General features: G+C 41.1%; 1 protein-coding gene across 8 annotated transcripts in view; it reads left to right on the forward strand.

Moving 5' to 3' along the window:
• PITPNM2 (phosphatidylinositol transfer protein membrane associated 2) overlaps window positions 1-19,653 on the forward strand; it is a 226,410-nt gene that overhangs the window by 129,191 nt on the left and 77,566 nt on the right. For all 8 annotated transcript variants that reach the window (XM_060785502.2, XM_060785507.2, XM_060785506.2 and 5 more), the window contains one exon: window positions 1,233-1,409. In XM_060785502.2, the coding sequence (XP_060641485.2) occupies window positions 1,332-1,409 (78 nt within the window). In that variant the 5' untranslated portion in view covers window positions 1,233-1,331. The remainder of the gene's footprint in view (window positions 1-1,232; window positions 1,410-19,653) is intronic.

Raw genomic sequence — 19,653 nt, forward strand, 5'->3', positions numbered from 1 at the left:
TTCTCAACCTGTGGGTCCTCAGGTGTTTTGGCCTACAACTCCCAGACATCCCAACCAGTCTACCAACTGTTAGGATTTCTGGGAGTTGAAGTCCAAAACATCTGGGGACCCACAGGTTGAGAACCACTGGCTGAATGAGAGCTAAAAATTTGGCAACGGTACTAATTTTCTGAATGTAATCTAATGGCTGTTTTAGACATTTCTACAAATCTGTCATGCAGTGTTTATAGTGGATTCTACAGAAGATGCTTCAGATTTGCTTCATAAAAAAGAAAATCAGCCTGTTTAGCATACCTTGCAAAAGCTGATTTGTTACCAAAAAGTGGACTTCTGCAGAGTCCATTTATACCTATTTTCTGTACTCAGGGTCAGGTAAAAATTTCTCAGGTCAAAAGGGGTCACAAGTGGAAAAGTTGAAGAAGCCTGTGGTATAGGGAAGCAATCATATTGATTGTTTTTCTGGTGGTACACTAACAGTCTTCTGCTGCGGCCAAACTTTCTTTGGGGGATCTTGACATGAATCAGTGGGTTTCAAATGCTCCAGCCCTATGTTTAAATATTTGAAAGGCTGTCATAAGGAAGAGGGAGCAGGCTTCCTTTCTGCTACCCCGGAAACTAGGACTCAATGGGGCCATGGCTTCAAATGACAGTAAAGGAGATTCCACCTGAACACTAGGAATAACTTCCTGACTGTATGAGCTGTTCAGCAGTGAAACTCTCTGCCTTCCTTGGAGGCTTTTAAACAGAGGTTGGATGTCCATCTCTTGGGAGGGGGAGGGCTTTGTGCTTTTCCTGCATTGCGGAATGGGGTTGGACTAGATAGTCCATGTGATATCTTTCAACTCTATTATCCTATGATTCCTCAAGGAGCAACACCACAGGGGATCTGAGACACAGTGGATGCTAGCCAGTCCTTTCTAGCTACAAGTCTCTGGGAAGGACATATTTTAGCATCTAACATGGATCCCTCTCAATTTGGTGACCAGGCCTTTGACTTGCTCTGTTTTACATTTTCGAAATATTACTGTTGGCCTACAACTTTCAGAATCCTCCAGCCAACATTTTGAGAATTGTCCTGAAAAATGCAATTTTGTCAGGCTCTGGCTGTTTTGGGCATCAATTCCAAAATGGAATTAGAGACCGACTGTTTGTTCAGTTTGTGAAAGAAAGAAAAAGATTTTTAAAAATTCTGTTCACACCATTGAATGTATCTCTTTCTGTTTGTATTTCAGGGGGCACCGATGTACAAGCTCACTGTTCCTTAAGCAGCCTCCATTAAACACCTTGGACTTGTGTTACCGACCAGACCAAAGGACGACTTCGATTTCAAGATGCTTATAAAGGAGTATCGGATTCCTCTTCCCATGAGTGTGGAGGAGTATAGGATTGCACAGCTGTACATGATACAGGTCAGTAAACAGACAGTTGTTGATATGTGGCCTCTGAAGTAAAGAGGATATGAGATAATTAAAATGATGTATCTGGCACATCTGAAGTATCTTTCTTTTGAGCCAGTGTGCATTTGAAATTTGCCAACTTCTGCATTTCAGAGCAGACTGTGTTACCTCTTGGCAAAGATGATTAACTGACTGCATACACTGATAAACGGCTTTTAAAAAACCTGGTATGACTGTTTCGCATGTGGTTTTGGAGAGGGGGCTCATTCATTTCTTTGTAGTTTTGTCCAAAGCTGATTTATTTTTGACAAAAATGTGCTATGATTATTTCCTCTTAATTTTCTCTTCCCAATTTAAATTAGATGTGTAAATAAAAAGCATGCTAGGAAGGGAAGAAGAGATTAGCTATGAACAATTTAACAGCAGGCTCATGGACTGAGATAGAAAAAGAACAGGAAGGCAGGAGGGGAGAGACAGTCATTAGCTGGGACTTATTCAGCATGCTATCGGAACCGAAAGCGCCGCTGCCTTTGAAATACTTCCTTGGAGTTAGATTTAATTCCAGGTGCTATACTTTGGGCTGTGGAGTTGAACAGCTAATAGCCTCGCAGAGTTACAGTCAGGAGTTGACTTCATTCTAACCCAAGATATTTGTTGCCTGAAGGGGAATAGTGAAGGGTGCCATCTATCTATCCGTTCAAGTCAAGATGTGTATAGTACCCAAAGCCACACAATAGTGGTGCCTAAAGCAAAAGATGGCAGAAGCACCTCATTCCATCCTTATTAGTAGAAACACAGTTAGCATCAGTTATACAACGAAACCTGCTACCTCTTGGTAGTGGCTTTCCTCTATCTCAGGGTGTGGTCAATCTTGTCTTACATGCAAATGCTTATGTAACACAGCTCTGATTCCAGAAAAGGTAAAAGCCCAACCAAGCTGGTGAGATCCAAATAATCCAAAAGGTACAGGAAAACAAGAGTCTTAACATGAGCATAAATCCAGGGAAACAAGAATCAAAACATGAACATGAATCCAGAAAACCCAAGAACTTTGGCTAAAATATGAACTGGAAACAGGACTTGAGATCCATGCTATCTAGCAGTGTTGCCTGATCTGAATTCTTAAAGAGGTGCTCTCTAATTTAAGGGCTACAAAACGTGAAGGCATTTCTTTGACTTTGACTTTCTGACTTGTGAGACTTTCTCTCCACTTCCTTTTGGATTTCCTGAGCTTGATGTTTTTCTCCCTAAGATCAAGTCTGATGCCCCTGTTGAACACACCTGCTCTCTCAGGCAAGCTGTCTTGGCCTTCCAGACCTTTATCAGGAGTTGCTAAGCTACTTGTAGGCGAAAAGCCATCTCCACCATTCACTGTATCTCCCTGTATGCTGAACTCTGAACAGTTTCACTTTCAAGCCCTGTCTCACAGACAGAATCTTGATCTAAAATCCCTTCATTCCCCTCAGTGGAAGAACCATCCACCACTCTCCCACACCCTCCAGGGTCTGGAATCCCAGTCCCCTCATCTTCATCTACTTGAACCACAACAATCTCAGGGCCACAACTGCTGTTAGGTTGCTTTTCCCATCATCCTCAGTATGCATGACGGATAATCAAAAGTGATGGGCGTTGTCATTTAGTAACACCCAGGGACCAGGCATGTAGGCCGGGGGGGGGGGGGGCTTGAGGGGCTTCAGCCCCCCCCCCCCCCAAATTCTCATGGTGGTTCGCGAAAAGGCCTTACTGGTGCATTATTTAAACTGCTATGTTTATTCATATCATGATCTGATCATCATACTCAATATATCCCATATGCATGGCGGTATTGGGGTAATGATACAAAAGGTTTCCTTGGATAGACCCTCTTTCACTCAGACTCAGCCCCCCCGAAACAAACTCAGGCTACGGGCCTGCCAGGGACCCAAATTCCATAAAACCCAAGGAGCACCGACCACTATGTAAACAAAATATAGTTGGCCCTCTGTGCCCAGGAATTCTACATCCATGATTCAACAGCCCTTTGAAAGGCCAATGTGGCTGTTGATGAAAATGGAATTGATACTTGTTGTGATACCTTTTCACCCAAAATGAAGAGTTAATTATAGCTCAGCCAAAAGGTATTCAATCCACTGATTAAAAGTTTATTACTGAAATAAGTAAAAAAGCTATTTCAGAAATACATTTCAAGGTAAAAGATACAAAAGTAATTCCAAGGTATAACAAAACAAAATAAAACAAAATAATATCCAAAGTACAGAATTCAAAGGTCATTCCAAAATATATCCCACAGCCATAGTATTCTTTGATGCAGCAATAAACAAAGTCCACCACTGAAATAAGGCCAGAGTCCCCAAAAGGTAAACAAAGAATTATATCCAGACGAGATTACCCGATCACAAACAGAAAAACATGATATGAAACCAAGGCAAAAATCTCCTACTGTGGAGCTCAAGGAAAAGGTTACTATCTCCTGAAATTACCAAGTTGCACTCACACAAAGCAACCAAAGAAGATAGCTTAAGAAACTTAATTTTTCCCATGGAGACATTATCTGTCTGACACCTAGAATCCCTCTGTTAGTTTTTCAAACACTGAAAAAACCGTAATTGCCTCTGCTTGGCAATATCTTGTCGTAATTGAAGCCACTGAGTTATAGGCAACAACACGGTATCTTCCACCTCCCTCACATTCCTCTCAGGGTCAGGGAAAGCCTCTGGCTTCAATTCAGGAGCACAAGGCCCCACCAACCCCCCCCCCCCCCCCAGACCAGGCCTCAACACTACTAGGCATTAAATATTAAACCAGCAGTGGGTGAATTCTCTGGTTGGTGCAAGAAAGAGCCTACTCAAAATGGTATGCAATCATTTCCCAGAGACAGGCAAAGAATCGCCTGTGGACATGATTTGCCAGTTGAAATTTGGAAAGAAGAAATGTTAGGCAGTACAAAAACATTTAAAGACCCTATTGCTTCTCAGTTTTCAATGGGCATCCCCCCACCCAGAGAAGTATTATTGTTTAGTGAGACCAAAGGAACTCACAAAACATAATCTATTTGTGAAGTTTGTTTCCAAAAGGTATCAAATCCAAATAAATAAATAAATCAGTTATAGGTGGCAGCACATTGCTGGCTAGGAGTAGAATATTAGGCACAGATCAAACTGACCAAAGTATATCCAATCATTTTGCTACAGGGTTTGGAAAATGGCATTTTATAGCAAAACAATGCATAGACTTCATCTTTTTTTTTCAATTCCTGTAAAATGTGTTCACACTTAGCCTAATTTGGCTTGCATGCTGGCAGTTTCATCATGTATACTTTAACCATGCTTTTATATAGAGAGTTAGGCTTTGCCTTAGGCGGGCTTCTTTGCAGACTCAACAGACAGAAATTGTTATCCTGAGCTACAAAATCATGGTCTCCTTTACTGATGCTGTTCAAGCATTCTGGGATGCTTCAATATAGCATTCCCTTTTCAGTTATTGACAGAGTTGTCTGTTTTTTGTGCCGCCATGGATTCTCTCCAGCCTTCTTTTGACTCTGCTTTTGTTCCCATGATCCTTTAATTTAGGATGACATGTGTCCAGGGCCCTGATATCGCTTGTGGCTTTTGTACTGACTCTGTGGGGATTGCTTCAACCTCTGATTCACCACTTGCGAGAGTATGCATCTCAACATGAGGCTGAAATTGGTTGAGGAAAGAGGGAGTCAGAAACAACGCTGAGCGCCCCGGTCAATAAGGAAACAATGCGGGTACCGGATTCACATCTATTGATGGAAACGGTAGCAAGAGAGAAAGATAATAATTAAAGAGGCTTCATTGGTATCTGACACCAAACTATGGTAGCTTAGGACATGGCGATTCGTGTCCTCGACACCTCCTGTTTCAATTATTGTGGATCTCCTTTTGCCGATGATCTAACAACTTGAATTAGTACAAAATATATAACCGAGAGTGTCAGGAAGTGGATATTATAAGGGATTTTAGGCTGCCATTTCACTAAGATTGCATACTACATTCACAAAGCTATTTTAAAAATATAATCCAGTAGGACAATGGTACTTTAAGTTGTCTTTATTTGCTTTTAATGACTGTATTTCAATATTAATATCAAGTTAGTATGGAGTTTATGGTGTGGTATAGTAGGATGTATAGTATTAGTTAGGCTTGTTTTTAATAGTAACACTCAGACAACCAGAAACTAAAATTAACCAGGATCTACAAATCCTCATGGGTGCCAGTTAATGGAAAGTCTACTACTACTGCTACTAATAATAATAATAAAACTTTATTTATACCCTGCCACCATCTCCCCAAGGGGACTCGGGGCAGCTTACATGAGGCCAAGCCCAACAACACATCAGTAAAACAACAAAGCAACAAGCAAATAAAACAATACAATTAATATACCTCGCATATAGACAATAACACGCAAAAATTTAAAAACTTATGGCCGGGCCAGATGTAATAGTTTAAAAATTTAAAAATAAACACTGTGTGTGTGTATGTGTTGCCCTGAGAGTTTTGAATATAGGACAGTTCACAGTTCCTGCATCATTGGTGCAGTTAATCTATTCCAGGTTTTGATTATGTTTACAGGAGCTATCTGGGGTGCTGAACCTGTTTAGAAATAGGGTTTAAATCCTTGGAGAGCTTTTTAAAGGCTGGATTAAAACCTGGAGTGGATTCACTGCTCTGCTGACATGGAAGATGCCAGCGGCTACTGATGGCTCCTATGCCAAAGAACAAATGAAAAGAAGCATGGAGTTGCTGGCAAGCTGCAAGGTTCAGAGATTTGCAAACCGCCAGCAATAGCTGGTTAGCTGCTACTAAAAAATATGCTGGTTTGAATGACTTTTGTTTGATCAAGCGAGACAAATTATTATGTTAGCCAAGCTCCTGGGGCGTTTTTCTTGAAGCTGCTCTTAGTAATATGCCCTTGAATACGAGACACGCTGGGAGCCAAGAGGAACTACAGTGTTCTTGAACTTCATCATTTTATAGTCGAGTACAGTAAATACAAGAGAAGGGAGAAAAAAATAAACATGGAGAGAACTAGCCCTCTGCTCCATGGTTCATTTCTCGTGTGATCCCATTGGGTGTGTGCAAGATGGCAATAAATCACAGGTGACAAATGGGGCTGTAGAGGGCCACCGTCTTGCTACAGATACACACAGTGGCAAGCCAGGCTCGCTGTCCCAAAGACATGAGGATCAGAGAGAGTCCTTAGCAGAGAGAGGGCCCATAAGACCTCTGGTAGACCAGTGTGAGATTAAATGGGCATATGTCATAGTATAGGGGTTCTCAGACTTTTAAAGCCGAGGGCTGGTTCATGGTCTCCTAAACAGTCAGGAGACTGGATAATCATTTGAAAAAAACACAAACGAGTTCCTATGTGCACTGCACATGTCTTATTTATGGTGCAAAAAGACACACATGAAAGAACAATACAATACAGTAGAGTCTTGCTTATCCAACATAAATGGGCCGGCAGAACATTGGATAAGCGAAAATGTTGGATAATAAGGAGAGATTAAGGAAAAGCCTATTAAACGTCAAATTATGTTATGATTTTACAAATTAAGCACCAAAACATCATGTTTTACAACAAATCAACAGAAAAAGCAGTTCATTACACGGTAACGTTATGTAGTAATTACTGTATTTACAAATTTAGCACCAAAACATCGCAATGTATTGAAACAGCTGTGGATCTGGGCAGAAGGCAGACTGCGTTGGATAATACAGAACGTGGGATGAGCGAAGGTTGGATAAGCGAGACTGTACTTTACTTTAAATGAATAACAATGTTAACTAATCTAAACTTACCAGTATTTCAGTGGGAAGTGTGGCCCTGCTTTTGGCTGATGAGAGTGTCAAATTAATTAGGATTCTTGTTGTTTTGTGCCTTCAAGTAATTTCAGCCTTAGGGTGATTCTACGACTTTTTTCACACTAAAGAAAAAATCCACTTAAAATCCAGTTTCTGCCTCCTGTAGAATTCTGGGGTTTGTAGTTTAGGGAGGAGCCTTTAACAGCCTCACTAATGTTTAGGGCAGAGAAATAACCTTGGAGGTCCACATCCGACCTGTGGGCCTGAGTTTGGGGACCCCCTGCCATAGTAGGAGAACGGGGCTGTCTGCTGTGCCTTGAGCACTGACTGAGTTCTCCTTCTGAATAGGGGCCCATCCAATGGAGGCATAGCCTGACCATCCCTTGTGTTTCACCCCATAAGGGAAAAGAGCCTTCCTGTTGCATGACAGCCCCGATCCTGATAAATCGGATTGCATTTCTCCTTTTCATGCACCATTTCTCCGCCTCGGAATCTCCTGCAGAGGTTTAATGTGCCCGAAAGCTGAGGCTGGATTAATTGTAGCCTCTGAAGCATTTGTCACTGCCTCCCTTCCCTCCTATTTTGTAGTGCTTTCATCACCTTGACTGCCTGCTGTCTGAGTGGTTGGCTGTTCTGCAACGAACACATAACAGCCGCCATCAATTAGTATTAATTTTACATTACAGCAGTGGACTTAATGTACCCTGGACTTGCTTGCAGATCTGAATTGGAGTTGGTTTCCTTTATTAGATTTTCGTCTCCACCAGTGCCAACATTTTCGATCAGGTGTCTTCCTGTGCTTGTTTGAGAATGTGGTTTCATGGCATTGTTGATGTCCTTTGCGGGGGAGTACCTTGGAAATAGGCTCGTGTGGTTTGTTATGCACTTAGGTTTGCCCTGTATTTTAACCCCTGAAATTTGATCCTCAATGCAGTCTTATAACATAACAGGATATATCATATTAGAACTGGTAAAACTTCTCACAGCACTATTACAGTAGTAGTCATAGTTTTATGCAAATTTTAGTCCTAATTAAGTAGAGCCATTATATCAATGGAGCTTACATAAACCTTCGTTTACCAAATTCCCATTCACAGACCCTTCAAGCATCCCCAAAGCCATGGGAAAGTCCCAAGAAATCTAAAGGAATTCCCATATACAATTGGCCTTGAGAGTGTTATGAATTCACAATTTGTATTTAATATTAAATGCTGTCCTGTCTGTCCTTCCATGTCCATGCAGTGATTGCAAATCTGAGAGAAAGGTGTCATTTTGTGTGGTGTCTTGTAAAGGCAGTTTTCTGTTATAGCTAGCATGAGTACCCGGCGTTGACAGGGTTATTTGAAAAAGTTGTGGTTGATGATTGTTGGAGTACAAAGGTGGGAGGAAAGGTATTTCCCTAAAGCCAAGGTGAGTAACTACTATATGAATGGAGCAGGGAGTTATGGGAATGGTGTCATAGTGGCTCAAAGTGTTGAACTCTGACTCTGGAGGCCCATGTCAATACGCTTGAGCAAGTCACACTCTCTCAGCCTCAAGGGCAGGTAAAGGCAAATTCCCTCTGATCAAAGATAGCCAAGAAACACCCCCCATGATAGGTTTGTCTTAGGGCCGCAGGAAGTCAGAAATGACTTGTAGGCAACCAATAACAACCGTGGATGATACTGCCTGGGAACCTGAAAGGAGATGTGATAAACCAGCCTAAGTGGCTCTCATGAGACTGAGGATCCTTCTAACTACAGTAGAGTCTCGCATATCCAACATAAATGGGCCAGCAGAATGTTGGATAGTTTTATTGACTATTCTAAAGTCTTTGACTGTGTGGATCATTATAAATTGTGGCAAGTTCTTGGTGGTATGGGGATACTAAATCACCTTGTCTGTCTCCTGAGGAATCTGTATAATGACCAAGAAGCAACAGTAAGAACTGACCATGGAACAACAGACTGGTTCAAGATTGGGAAAGGCATACGGTAGGGTTGTATACTCTCACTCAACCTATTCAACTTGTATGCAGAACACATCATGCAATATGCAGGGCTTGACAAATGCAAGGTTGGGTTTAAAATTGCTGGAAGAAACATTAACAACCTTAGATATGCAGATGATACCACTTTGATGGCTGAAAGCGAGGAGGAGCTGAGGAGCCTTCTAATCAAGGTGAAAGAAGAAACTGCAAAAGCTGGGTTGCCGTTAAACATAAAAAAGCAAGATTATGGCAACCAGAGGGATTGATAACTGGCAAAGAGAGGAAGAAAACGTGGAGGCAGTGACATACTTTGTATTTCTAGGTCAAAGATTACTGCAGACGCAGACTGCAGCCAGGAAATCAGAAGACGTTTACTTCTTTGGAGGACAGCAATGACCAATCTCGATAATATAGTGAAGAGTAGAGGCATCACACTGGCAACGAAGATCCACATAGTTAAAGCAATGGTATTCCCCATAGTAACCTATGAATGTGAGAGCTGGACCGTAAGGAAGACTGAGCGAAGGAAAATAGATGCTTTTGAACTGTGGTGTTTGAGGAAAATTCTGAGAGTGCCTTGGACCGCAAGAAGATCGAACCAGTCCATACTTCAGGAAATAAAGCCCGACTGCTCATTGGAGAGAAGGATATTAGAGGCAAAGATGAAGTACTTTGACCACATCATGAGGAGACAGGAAAGCTTAGAGAAGACAATGATGCTGGGGAAAATGGAAGGAAAAAGGAAGAGGGGCCAACCAAGGGCAAGATGGATGGATGGTATCCTTGAAGGGACTGGTTTGACTTTGAAGGAGCTGGGGGTGGTGACGGCCGACAGGGAGCTCTGGCGTGGGTTGGTCCATGAGGACACAAAGAGTCGGAAGTGACTGAACGAATAAACAACAACAAGAATGTTGGATAAGTGAAAATGTTGGATAATAAAGAGGGATTAAGGAAAAGTCTATTAAACATCAAATTACATTATAATTTTACAAATTAAGCACTAAAACATCATGTTTTACAACAAATTGACAGAAAAAGCAGTTCAATACACGGTAACGTTATGTAGTAATTACTGTATTTACTAATTTAGCACCAAAACATTGCACTGTATTCAAACAGCTGTGGATCCGGGCAGGAGGCAGACTGCATTGGTTAATACAGAATGTTGGATGAGCAAAGGTTGGATAGTTTTACAATCTGTGTAGTGTGCCTATTGTCTTTGTTCGACACACTGCCAATGGATTAAAGTTTGGGACTATACTCAGATTCTGCTTTTTCTCTTTTCAACCCTCCTTTGTAGGTTTTGTAAAAAATTATTCATGGATTGCTATTTTGACGTCCAGGATTGAATGTCCAGGAAGATTGAAGTGTTCTGCAACTGGTTTTAGTGATTTATGTCCATTTATCTTCTGGCGCAAAGATTGTGTTTGCATGTAATGTATATAACCATCCACTCCATCATCCCTTTCTTTGTGCTGCGTACAGTGACTACGGCAATGACTTGAACACTCTGTAGAGTTCCATTATTGACTCTCGAAACAAAGCAAGCACACAGTGTTCAATAAAAGGCTTTCTGTTGTTGGAGTCAGTGCTTCAGCGGTTGCTGCTTCTCCCTCTTAGCTTCCACTCAGTTTCATGTGATGAAGGGAGCAGTGTGAAGGCCTCCCTGTGCTGGAGTTGGACAAGCACATCCCTAATCCTCAGATCAGGAGGCAGAGAGAGGTGAAGCCAGGTGGGATAGTTAGGTATGCCACAGATCAGGAGCTGAGGCATAAGCGGTTTGGACAGCCACCTTGTTTTGAGTCAGGAGGTGATTTACTGTGAAGTAGGTCAGAGATGGAGGTGTTAAGGAGTCCCCGGCCCCAGGTGACCCTCTTGGAAGCAATCCATTGCCTTTCCTTGTAGATTTTGGAAAATTTATTTATGTATGTATTTATCATATCAGAAGTGAATTGAGAATACAGTTATAATGTATAGAAAAACCACAAATGAAGTTGAAAACTTGGTATTATGCTAAGTTTCCTTTGACCAGAAGCTGGCCACTTGGAGTACTTCTTGTGTTGGTGTTAAAAGGTCCTCTGTTGTGCATGTGGCAGGGCTCAGACCGCATTGTAGTAAGTGGTCTGTGGTTTGCTCTTCTCCACACTCGCATGCCGTGGACTCTGCTTTGTGGCCCGATTTCTTAAGATTGGCTCTGCATCTCATGATGCCAGAGTAGTCTCTTCAGCGCTTTCCAGGTCACCCCGTCTTCTGTGTGCCCAGGAGGGAATTTCTCATCCGGTATCAGCCACTGATTGAGGTTCCAGGTTTTGGCCTGCCACTTTTTGGATTCTTGCTTGCTGAGATGTTCCTGCGAGTATCTCTGTAGATCTTAGGAAGCTATTTCTTGAGTTAAGGTGTTGCCATACTGTCTGATATCCAAACAGAGGATGGGCTGGAGATGTCCATGCCTTGGTTCTTTCATTACTGGTTGCTACTTCCCACGGATGTCAGGTGGTGCAATACTGACTTAGCAGTATAATTTATCCAGGGGTATTGGGCGCAGATATCCTGTGATAATGCGGCATGTCTCATTAAGAGCCACATCCACTTTTTAATATCGTGGGATGTATTCCACACTGGACATGGGTATTCAGCAGCAGAGTAGCAAAGCACAAGGGCAGATGTCTTCACTGTCTCTGGTTGTGATCCCCAAGTTGTGCCAGTCAGCTTTCTTATGATATTATTTCTAGCACCCACTTTTTTCTTGATAGTCAGGCTTCTAAGATGGTTGAGCAATGATCCCTCACAAACCAATACCCATGCCAACATAAAGGCAGATCAGATCTGAAGAATGGGAAACCCAACCTTGCCACCAAAGTAGTGAGGAAATCAATAGTCAGACAACTGGATAATGAGAACAACAACCTTCATGAACCTTTTACATCTACCAAATTGGAAATGGTTGGCTGGATGATCTAAGGATGGAACAAATTAAGAACTTTGGTCCAAAAGCAAGGTGTTGGCTGCTGAAGCTGATGAACAACTGCATTGCATCCTATCAGATCCCCTAAATCTGGAGGAAAGCAAGAGTTATAGCCATCTTGAAACCAGGCAAAGACTATAAATTACTCTTTGTAATGACAAATATCAAGCATTTTATATTAACACTTTATTTTGTTTTGTTTTTTAAAAAATCCCTAAAGATTGGCAACAGTGGTACTTCAATCTGCCGTAGTGCTCAGTCTGGCAATGGGATGGGATTCCATTGTTTTTTCTATACTCAGGTTTGCCTAGAGATTTCTGAATCCCCCTGGCTGCTTCCCTTTTTTTGTATTTTGTGCCCCTTTTGGCAGCCGTCTTGGGAATACTGTTTCCAGGTTTCCATGAAAGACAATCTGAAGTCGCCCCCAAACTTGAGCATTATCCTGCACTCCTTGGATGGCTTCTTTAAAAAAAATATGTATGGAGAAACATGGCAAGATCTGAGCAAATGGCTTTATGTCCTATGAGTTGAAAAATATCTTGTCCGCAATAGGTTTCACTCAGTGGTATACAATGTGACTATGTTTTGAACAACCTGAAAAAGAGCAGTCTGCAAGGTGTTGTTATTAGCCAGTCACCTCTTCTTTCTTTGCACATAGCTGTGCCTTTCTGACTGTCCCTGGAGCCTGCTCTTGTACACACTGCCGCTTAGTTTACATTGGGCAGGCTTGCCCCGAGCCATCTGCTCCAGTTCTGATGGAGAAATGGGAGGGGAATTGGCCATATGGGCTGGGACTAGGAACAATTATACCTGCAAAGGTCACCTGCGTCACGCAACAGCTGCACCGCTACTAACAAGGCCTTTCTGGTTATCATAAAACTGTGCGCTTGGGAGAGACACCAAAATGACCTAATCCAACATGGCCACCATGAGGGGAGCTAGTCAAATCCCACTTGGAGCTGTTTTCTGCTCCAGAAACAGTCGCTGATAGGAAGCTAAGTGTGCTCTCTCTCTGGGTCATTTGTATGGTCGACAGATACTAGTTCCCGGGAAATAAAAACAGAGCTTAGCTGTTGCTTTCTAACCCTACATATGGGCCTCCCATTGGGACATCCTTGGCCAGTGTAGGAATCAAAGCCCTAGAATAGAGAGAGACCTCTGGTCAAACCCAGCAGGCTTTCTGTGTTCATTATGCCCTTGCTCCGAGGAACCTAGGGAAGCTGACAGGCAAACTGACCCTGTAAGAATGACTGAGATTTAGATAAAAATATCAGTCTTTTCCCCCGATTTGGAATGACAAAGTTAATTCACCAAAGGCTCTCCTTGGCAAATGGTGTTTGGGCTGCAAAGAAGAATGGGTAATTTATTTCCTAGACAATTACTGGGAAACAACTGTTTTTGATGGAGAAAGGTTTCTAATCGTATATTCCTTTAATAACAACAAGAAGAAAGTTAAAATAAGTTTAGTGTGCATGTCTTTCCTACTATCTAGATGTCAGGATTCCTTGCTAGTTCCTCCCCCCCCCCCCCCCCCCCCAACCACACACACTTGTTTGATTAGATTTTACCCCTAACTTCTTTCCTCCAAATGTTTGGTCTTTATCTGGGTTCCAGCTGTATAGAAACCACCTTCAGAAGCCATCTTGTTCAGAATTAGGGTAAGTAAATTATTGTAATCCCATATATTCAGAACACATTTGTGGATGTCCTTGGTCAGTTAGGATCTTTTTTTCCCCTCCACCACACACTACTGTGAATTTAGACCTGCTCCTATATTTGGTTCTAGCTGATTCACAGGTTCCTCACTCTATTATTTATTTCATTTGTACAGACTTATTTCATTCTACATTCAGACTGTGCAAACATACATAAGGCAATTGATTGGAAGCTAAGTGGCACACTTTACATCTAGTACAGATAGCATCAGTACTGTAAACACACCCGAGATCTAGCTGTTTCATGGGTGACCTTGTGTTCTACATTACATAGACACTCCTCTGTTTGAAAGGTTGTAAAGCTTGAAATGCCTCTATTTGAAGGGGTGTCTGTTATAGATCAGCCACCAGAGGCCGATGGTTTAACTACTGATTTAGAGAGGATTGTGAGCTTTCCTATGGCACAAACTAATGGGCTGTCAAGTCTGGGAAATATAGTCCTCTCTGTGAGAAAACCGGCTTGGAAAGTGCAGGGCCTCAAGGGCATTCAGGGGAGTCAGAAGTAGCAACAGCAGATAAAGAATCGAGTGAAGAGTTGAGTGATAAGGAGGGTTCCCATGAGAACCCACCTGTAGCTACGGAGATAAACAAAAGTCTTTGTTTACAAATCAGAGACAAAAATAGATTGAGTCGTTCAGAGTGATTACATGGGAAAGTTATGAAGGAAATTCAAGGGAAACAGAATGATGTAATGGGTGTCTATTAAACAATAAATTGTTTACCTTAAAGTCAATTCAGGCAACACTGCATTGAGAGTGAGAAGCTAAGCCTGAGTTCTCTTGCTCTTGGTTCAAGTCAAGCTTTGATTTTGGATTTAATATATCCTGGAAGTTTTCTTTGTTCCTGTTCATGTACTCCTGTTCAAGTGTTACTAGTTATACCTTCTTGATTGTGGACTTATGCTGTATCTGTGATTCCTGGCTGTTTCTGGACTTTGTCACCTTTGGAACTTTATGAGACATTTGGATTATTGTTTGCTTATCACCTGTTGCTAAACCTTTTGTGGATTTTATATCTTGCTTTCTTATTCCCGATATTTAATATGCCTTTGATGTGCTTTTACCATAAATTGCTTGCTTATATACCTGGACTCTTATGTGGTGCGGTGGTCATAGGTGTTTCCAGGCCTAGAGTGCAACAGTGTCTAAGTAAATTCCAGGTTCAAAAGCCCAATAAGGGAGAGCAGGGGACTTGAGAAGTTGCCCGCTAACAGTTTGGGATACCTGCCCAACAGACCAGTCATCAGGTACATATATCACTTGATCACAGAATCCCTCACAACGGTAAAATGTATTGTATTCTATTAAAACAGTAATAATTATTTCTACATTTGCACGTTTTATGCCCCCCCCCCCACGTATATTTCGAGGTGATGTGAAAGTAGCTCCCCTATCTACTATGACAGAGAAGGGAATCCAGCCAGATATATATTGTACATATCCAGAGGGGTACAGTAACATCTGTTTGTTTTGAAGTAAATAATGTATCCAAAACATGATGTTCAAGCATGCTTCGGTTGCATTACAAAGGCTGTTTCAGTTTCAAAACTCTTCTTCCTAACAATTCTTTCTCAGTCTCAACCAAGCCATTTGTTCTAAGTGATGTCTCTGAATTAACTCAGTCTTCGGACCTCTAAATAGTGTAGAGATTGAATCAGAACAAACTCCGACGTTAGACTGCATGCAAAAGGTGCATGTTTTGGATCAAATAGTGTGCACAGCCCTTGCCTGTGCTTGCCAGCGACATCATTTGATTTGCTATTAGTGCTAATGATTTATGTGTTACGCAGAAGCCCGAACAGAGCTGGCCTAAACCAAATCCATTGGATTGCTGATGCAATCTTATTGCCATGGAAACAGATTCTGGGTCTTAAGACTTGCCTGTATCTATAGCATGCGCTCTGGATAAATAAAATCAAACAGACGTGGGATGCCAATAAACCCTAAATGGAAATAAATATGAGAATTAGGGGAGAAAGTGGCAAAGCCCCTTTAACAATCCTTTTCATTTAGTTTGAGAAATAAAGGAAAGTTTTAGAGCCCACCAGTTTCTGTGCAGTTTCCCTGGAACTCTCCTTCAAGCCATTTTTGAATACTTGAGTAAGTTGGAGTGTTGTTTTCAGTATTCTTTGAATGCAGAGAATGGCACCGTCCAGATGTGTTTGGTCATAAAGAGAATTACTTGTCATAGGCAACAGATTTAATACTGACTCAGACTATGGCTCATTTCTGTTTATGAGAGATATCAATCCACAACAGTGAGATCTTGGACCTACCACACTTGTTTTTAGATTTTAGATTGTTATTGCTACTTTTTATACTGCTATATGTGGGGGGAAGAACCTTAGGCGTTTGGGTCAGAATTTGGTCTTGCAAGGCTTCTTCGATCAAGTTCAAATTCAGGATGTTTATTGTGCTTGCCAAAGGCCATGACAAAGAACTTTGAAATGTACAGAGCATTCAAGATAAGAAGTGCAAAAGACTGACCAAAGTTATTACCAAATTCATATAAAGAATAAAAACCTTTCGAGTTATAGATGAGTTTCTAAATTACCAACCTGAAAATTAGAGCAATAATTTGAGTCTCTGTGGCAGTTTCGTCTAGTTCTCTCTAAACCAAAGCAAAAAGGGACAATTTATGTGTTATGTAATCATTCGAATCACTCCAAAAAAATTGAACCACTTCTACAAGGGAGTTCCCATTTCCATTTATTAAGATCCGCAGGGGAGTCCCTGCTCTTGGTCCCACCCCCTTTGCAGGCGTGCTTGGTGGGAACGAGACACAGGGCCTTCTCTGTGGTGGCCCCTCAGCTGTGGAACTCCCTCCCCAGTGACATCAGATTGGCCTCCTCCTTCCTGGTCTTTCAGAAAAAAGTGAAATCCTGGCTGTGGAAGCAGATGTTTGGCAAGTAGAAATTAAAGTGCAATCGACTCTCACAGACTGACATAAGAAGTAAGAAGTAATCTAAATGACGATTTCAGGATTGGTGCTATGTTTTATATGTTTCACATGCTTTATTTGGTTTTAATTTGTATTTATATGTTTAATTGATTTTAATGGTTAATTGTGTATGTCTTGTTTGATCTTTGTATATTTGTGGCATTGAATGTTTGCCAAAATTGGAAGCCACTCTGAGTCCTCCTTAGGATGAGATAGAGCTGGGAATAAATAATAATAATAATAATAATAATAATAATAATAATAATCCGTTTTATAAATAAAGATCGGATTACAATATACATATGAGACAAACATTCAGTGCCTTTCGCACACAGTGCACAACAGCATACAACACAGGTAGAGGCCTTTCCTTTTTTCCCCATCTCTGGCATCTGGAGGCAGTGCTCAACTCCTGCCATGGAGAGGTGCTCTTGTTCCATTTTTCCATGCCGAGGAGCCTGTTGTCCATAAGCATCTCCGATAGTGTTGCCAATAGGCATGTCTGCATATCTGCATGGGGTGCCCTTTTATCTTCCCACTGAGGTGGTACCTATTGATCTACTCACATTGCATGCTTTCAAACTGCTAAGTTGGAGAAGCTAGGACTGAAAGCCGAGAGCTTTATTAATAAAGTAAATAAATAAATACATTTGCCAAGAAGCATTTCAGGAGTTTATCTCTGGGGTCACAATAGAAGGCACAGTTTAATTTGTAATGCGCAATGTCTTCCACTTGGCATTGCCTACAGATATATAGTCTTATTTTCCAATGGCACCTTATTATAGCATCGATCAAACACTCCAGCTGACTTGGTAAAGGCAATTCTTAGGAAATCTGTCTTGTGTTCCATCCAGTATCTGACTCTAAAATGTTTGGGTTTTTTGTTTTTTGCTTTTTTGTTTTTTAAGGAGAGCCACAGAGATAATTTTGTGGTCCTAATAGATTGTAGATCTCTTCTGGAATCTATCCAAAATAGCTAGCTTCTCCAGATGCCTACACAATTTTCCCATCATCATTTGTTGATTTCCTGTCTTTTGCTGTTTTCTCCCTATTCTGAGAAATTGAAATTCCTTTTCCTGACAGTTAATCCATGGGCACTTTGGGTCCCACCTTTTTGCCCACCTCTGGAACGGGGCTCTCAGAAATTGAATTAGGCCCTCAAACGGAAAAAGATTCCCTAGCCTTTATCTCATTTATGTTCTTAACTAAGGTCAAAGAACAATTTTTAAAGTAGAAACAAATCATCACTGTTGCTAATCCTTTTTTTTATACTACTTGCCATAGGTAATGTTATCGCAAAATGTTATCAGCCCCTTCTCTTCTGACTTTTCAGAGAAAAGTAAAAACCTGGCATTTTGAAGAAGCCTTTGGGAATAAAGTGCAATAGTTAAATATGGGCTCATATGGAACTGAATTATGGAATGGTTCAGATGATGTTTTTGAATAACGTGATGAAAAATGAAAAGACTGGTTTTTATGTATTTTTAAATAGTTTTTATTATACGATTTGATAAATCTGATTACATGTTTAAATTTTATACTGTATATGGTTACGGCATCAAATGGCTGCCAGGTTGTAAGCCGCCTTGAGTCATCTTCGAGTTTGAGAAAGATGGGATAGAAATATCGTAAATAGATAAATAAATAAATAAAATTGTGAATTAGTATGCTTTTGGCACTCATAAGGTTTGCAAATGACCAGTTAATTATTTAGAATTAGGTTAGTTTAGGATTGGGTGGGTTGTTAATTGTATCCTTGTCAGCTTTTGTGGTGAGGCATTAAATGTTTGCCTCTATGTGTTTTTCGTGAGTTGTAATCCACCCTGAGTCCCCTTGCGGAGATAGGGCAGAATATAAATAAAGTATTATTAGAAAAATAATCAGTTGAGCTGGCCATGATGGCTCCTGAGAAAGTCATTCCATGATCTGAAATGGGGGGAGCATCCTCCTTTTAACGGCACCCAGTTCCTAAAAATTATGAAAGACTTCAAACATGAAAAATATCTAAGTGCTACCTTGTTTTGTCACTGTCTCTATAACCAGATCATAAATTTCTCAGCTTCGTAGAAGGATTCCTTTAAATGAGCTACATGTCAGAAGGAATGATCCCGACGATTTGCTTAACAATACCGGGATGTGTCTTATACCATGATGAAAAAGTACAAGATAAAGCCGTGCACCTACAAATGGCTGCAATATAAATGGAGCTATTGTTAGCCATAGATCTTGAGCCACAAAAATCCATTAGAAAGTCATCTATCTCTGAAGGTAATTTTGTCAAGATTAAACAGTAGGGTTCTGATTTTGAGATGGTTCTTAATTACTGTTCCCAGCAAAGAAATCTGTCATCCTCCCATTTATTCATGGCTCTTGGATGGTAGACGTCACAAAGGTTAGCGCTACAACAAACACATACTGATGAGTGTATTTACGCCTGGTTGTTTTCCCCTTTTGCACACAGAGGCATTTAACGCTGTTATAGGATATGGAATATCAATTTGTCCAGGAGACAGGCAATTCCGAAACTCTAAATGGGAAAAGGGCAAGGGGAAAGAATCTGTTTCAAACCATGCTCTCTCATTTTGTTAGGTTATTAGTGCTGACGTTATGGTACAATCCATAGATTCTATATCACCTGGAACTCAACTTACATTTCCTTGAGTTCAAAACTTAGAAAATCCGAGCATCTCTCAGCTTCACCAGCCACTGGTTAGAGGATTCTGGGAACTGTAGTCCAAAAATAACCTTTCTAAGTTCTTCTCAAGTTCCACAATGAAAAGTAACAGGTCAACAGATGGGCAAGAAAGCTCATCAGATCTGCAATACACTAAGAAGA

The sequence above is a fragment of the Anolis sagrei genome, chromosome X (assembly GCF_037176765.1).
Source record: "Anolis sagrei isolate rAnoSag1 chromosome X, rAnoSag1.mat, whole genome shotgun sequence".
NCBI classification, from domain to species: domain Eukaryota; kingdom Metazoa; phylum Chordata; class Lepidosauria; order Squamata; family Dactyloidae; genus Anolis; species Anolis sagrei.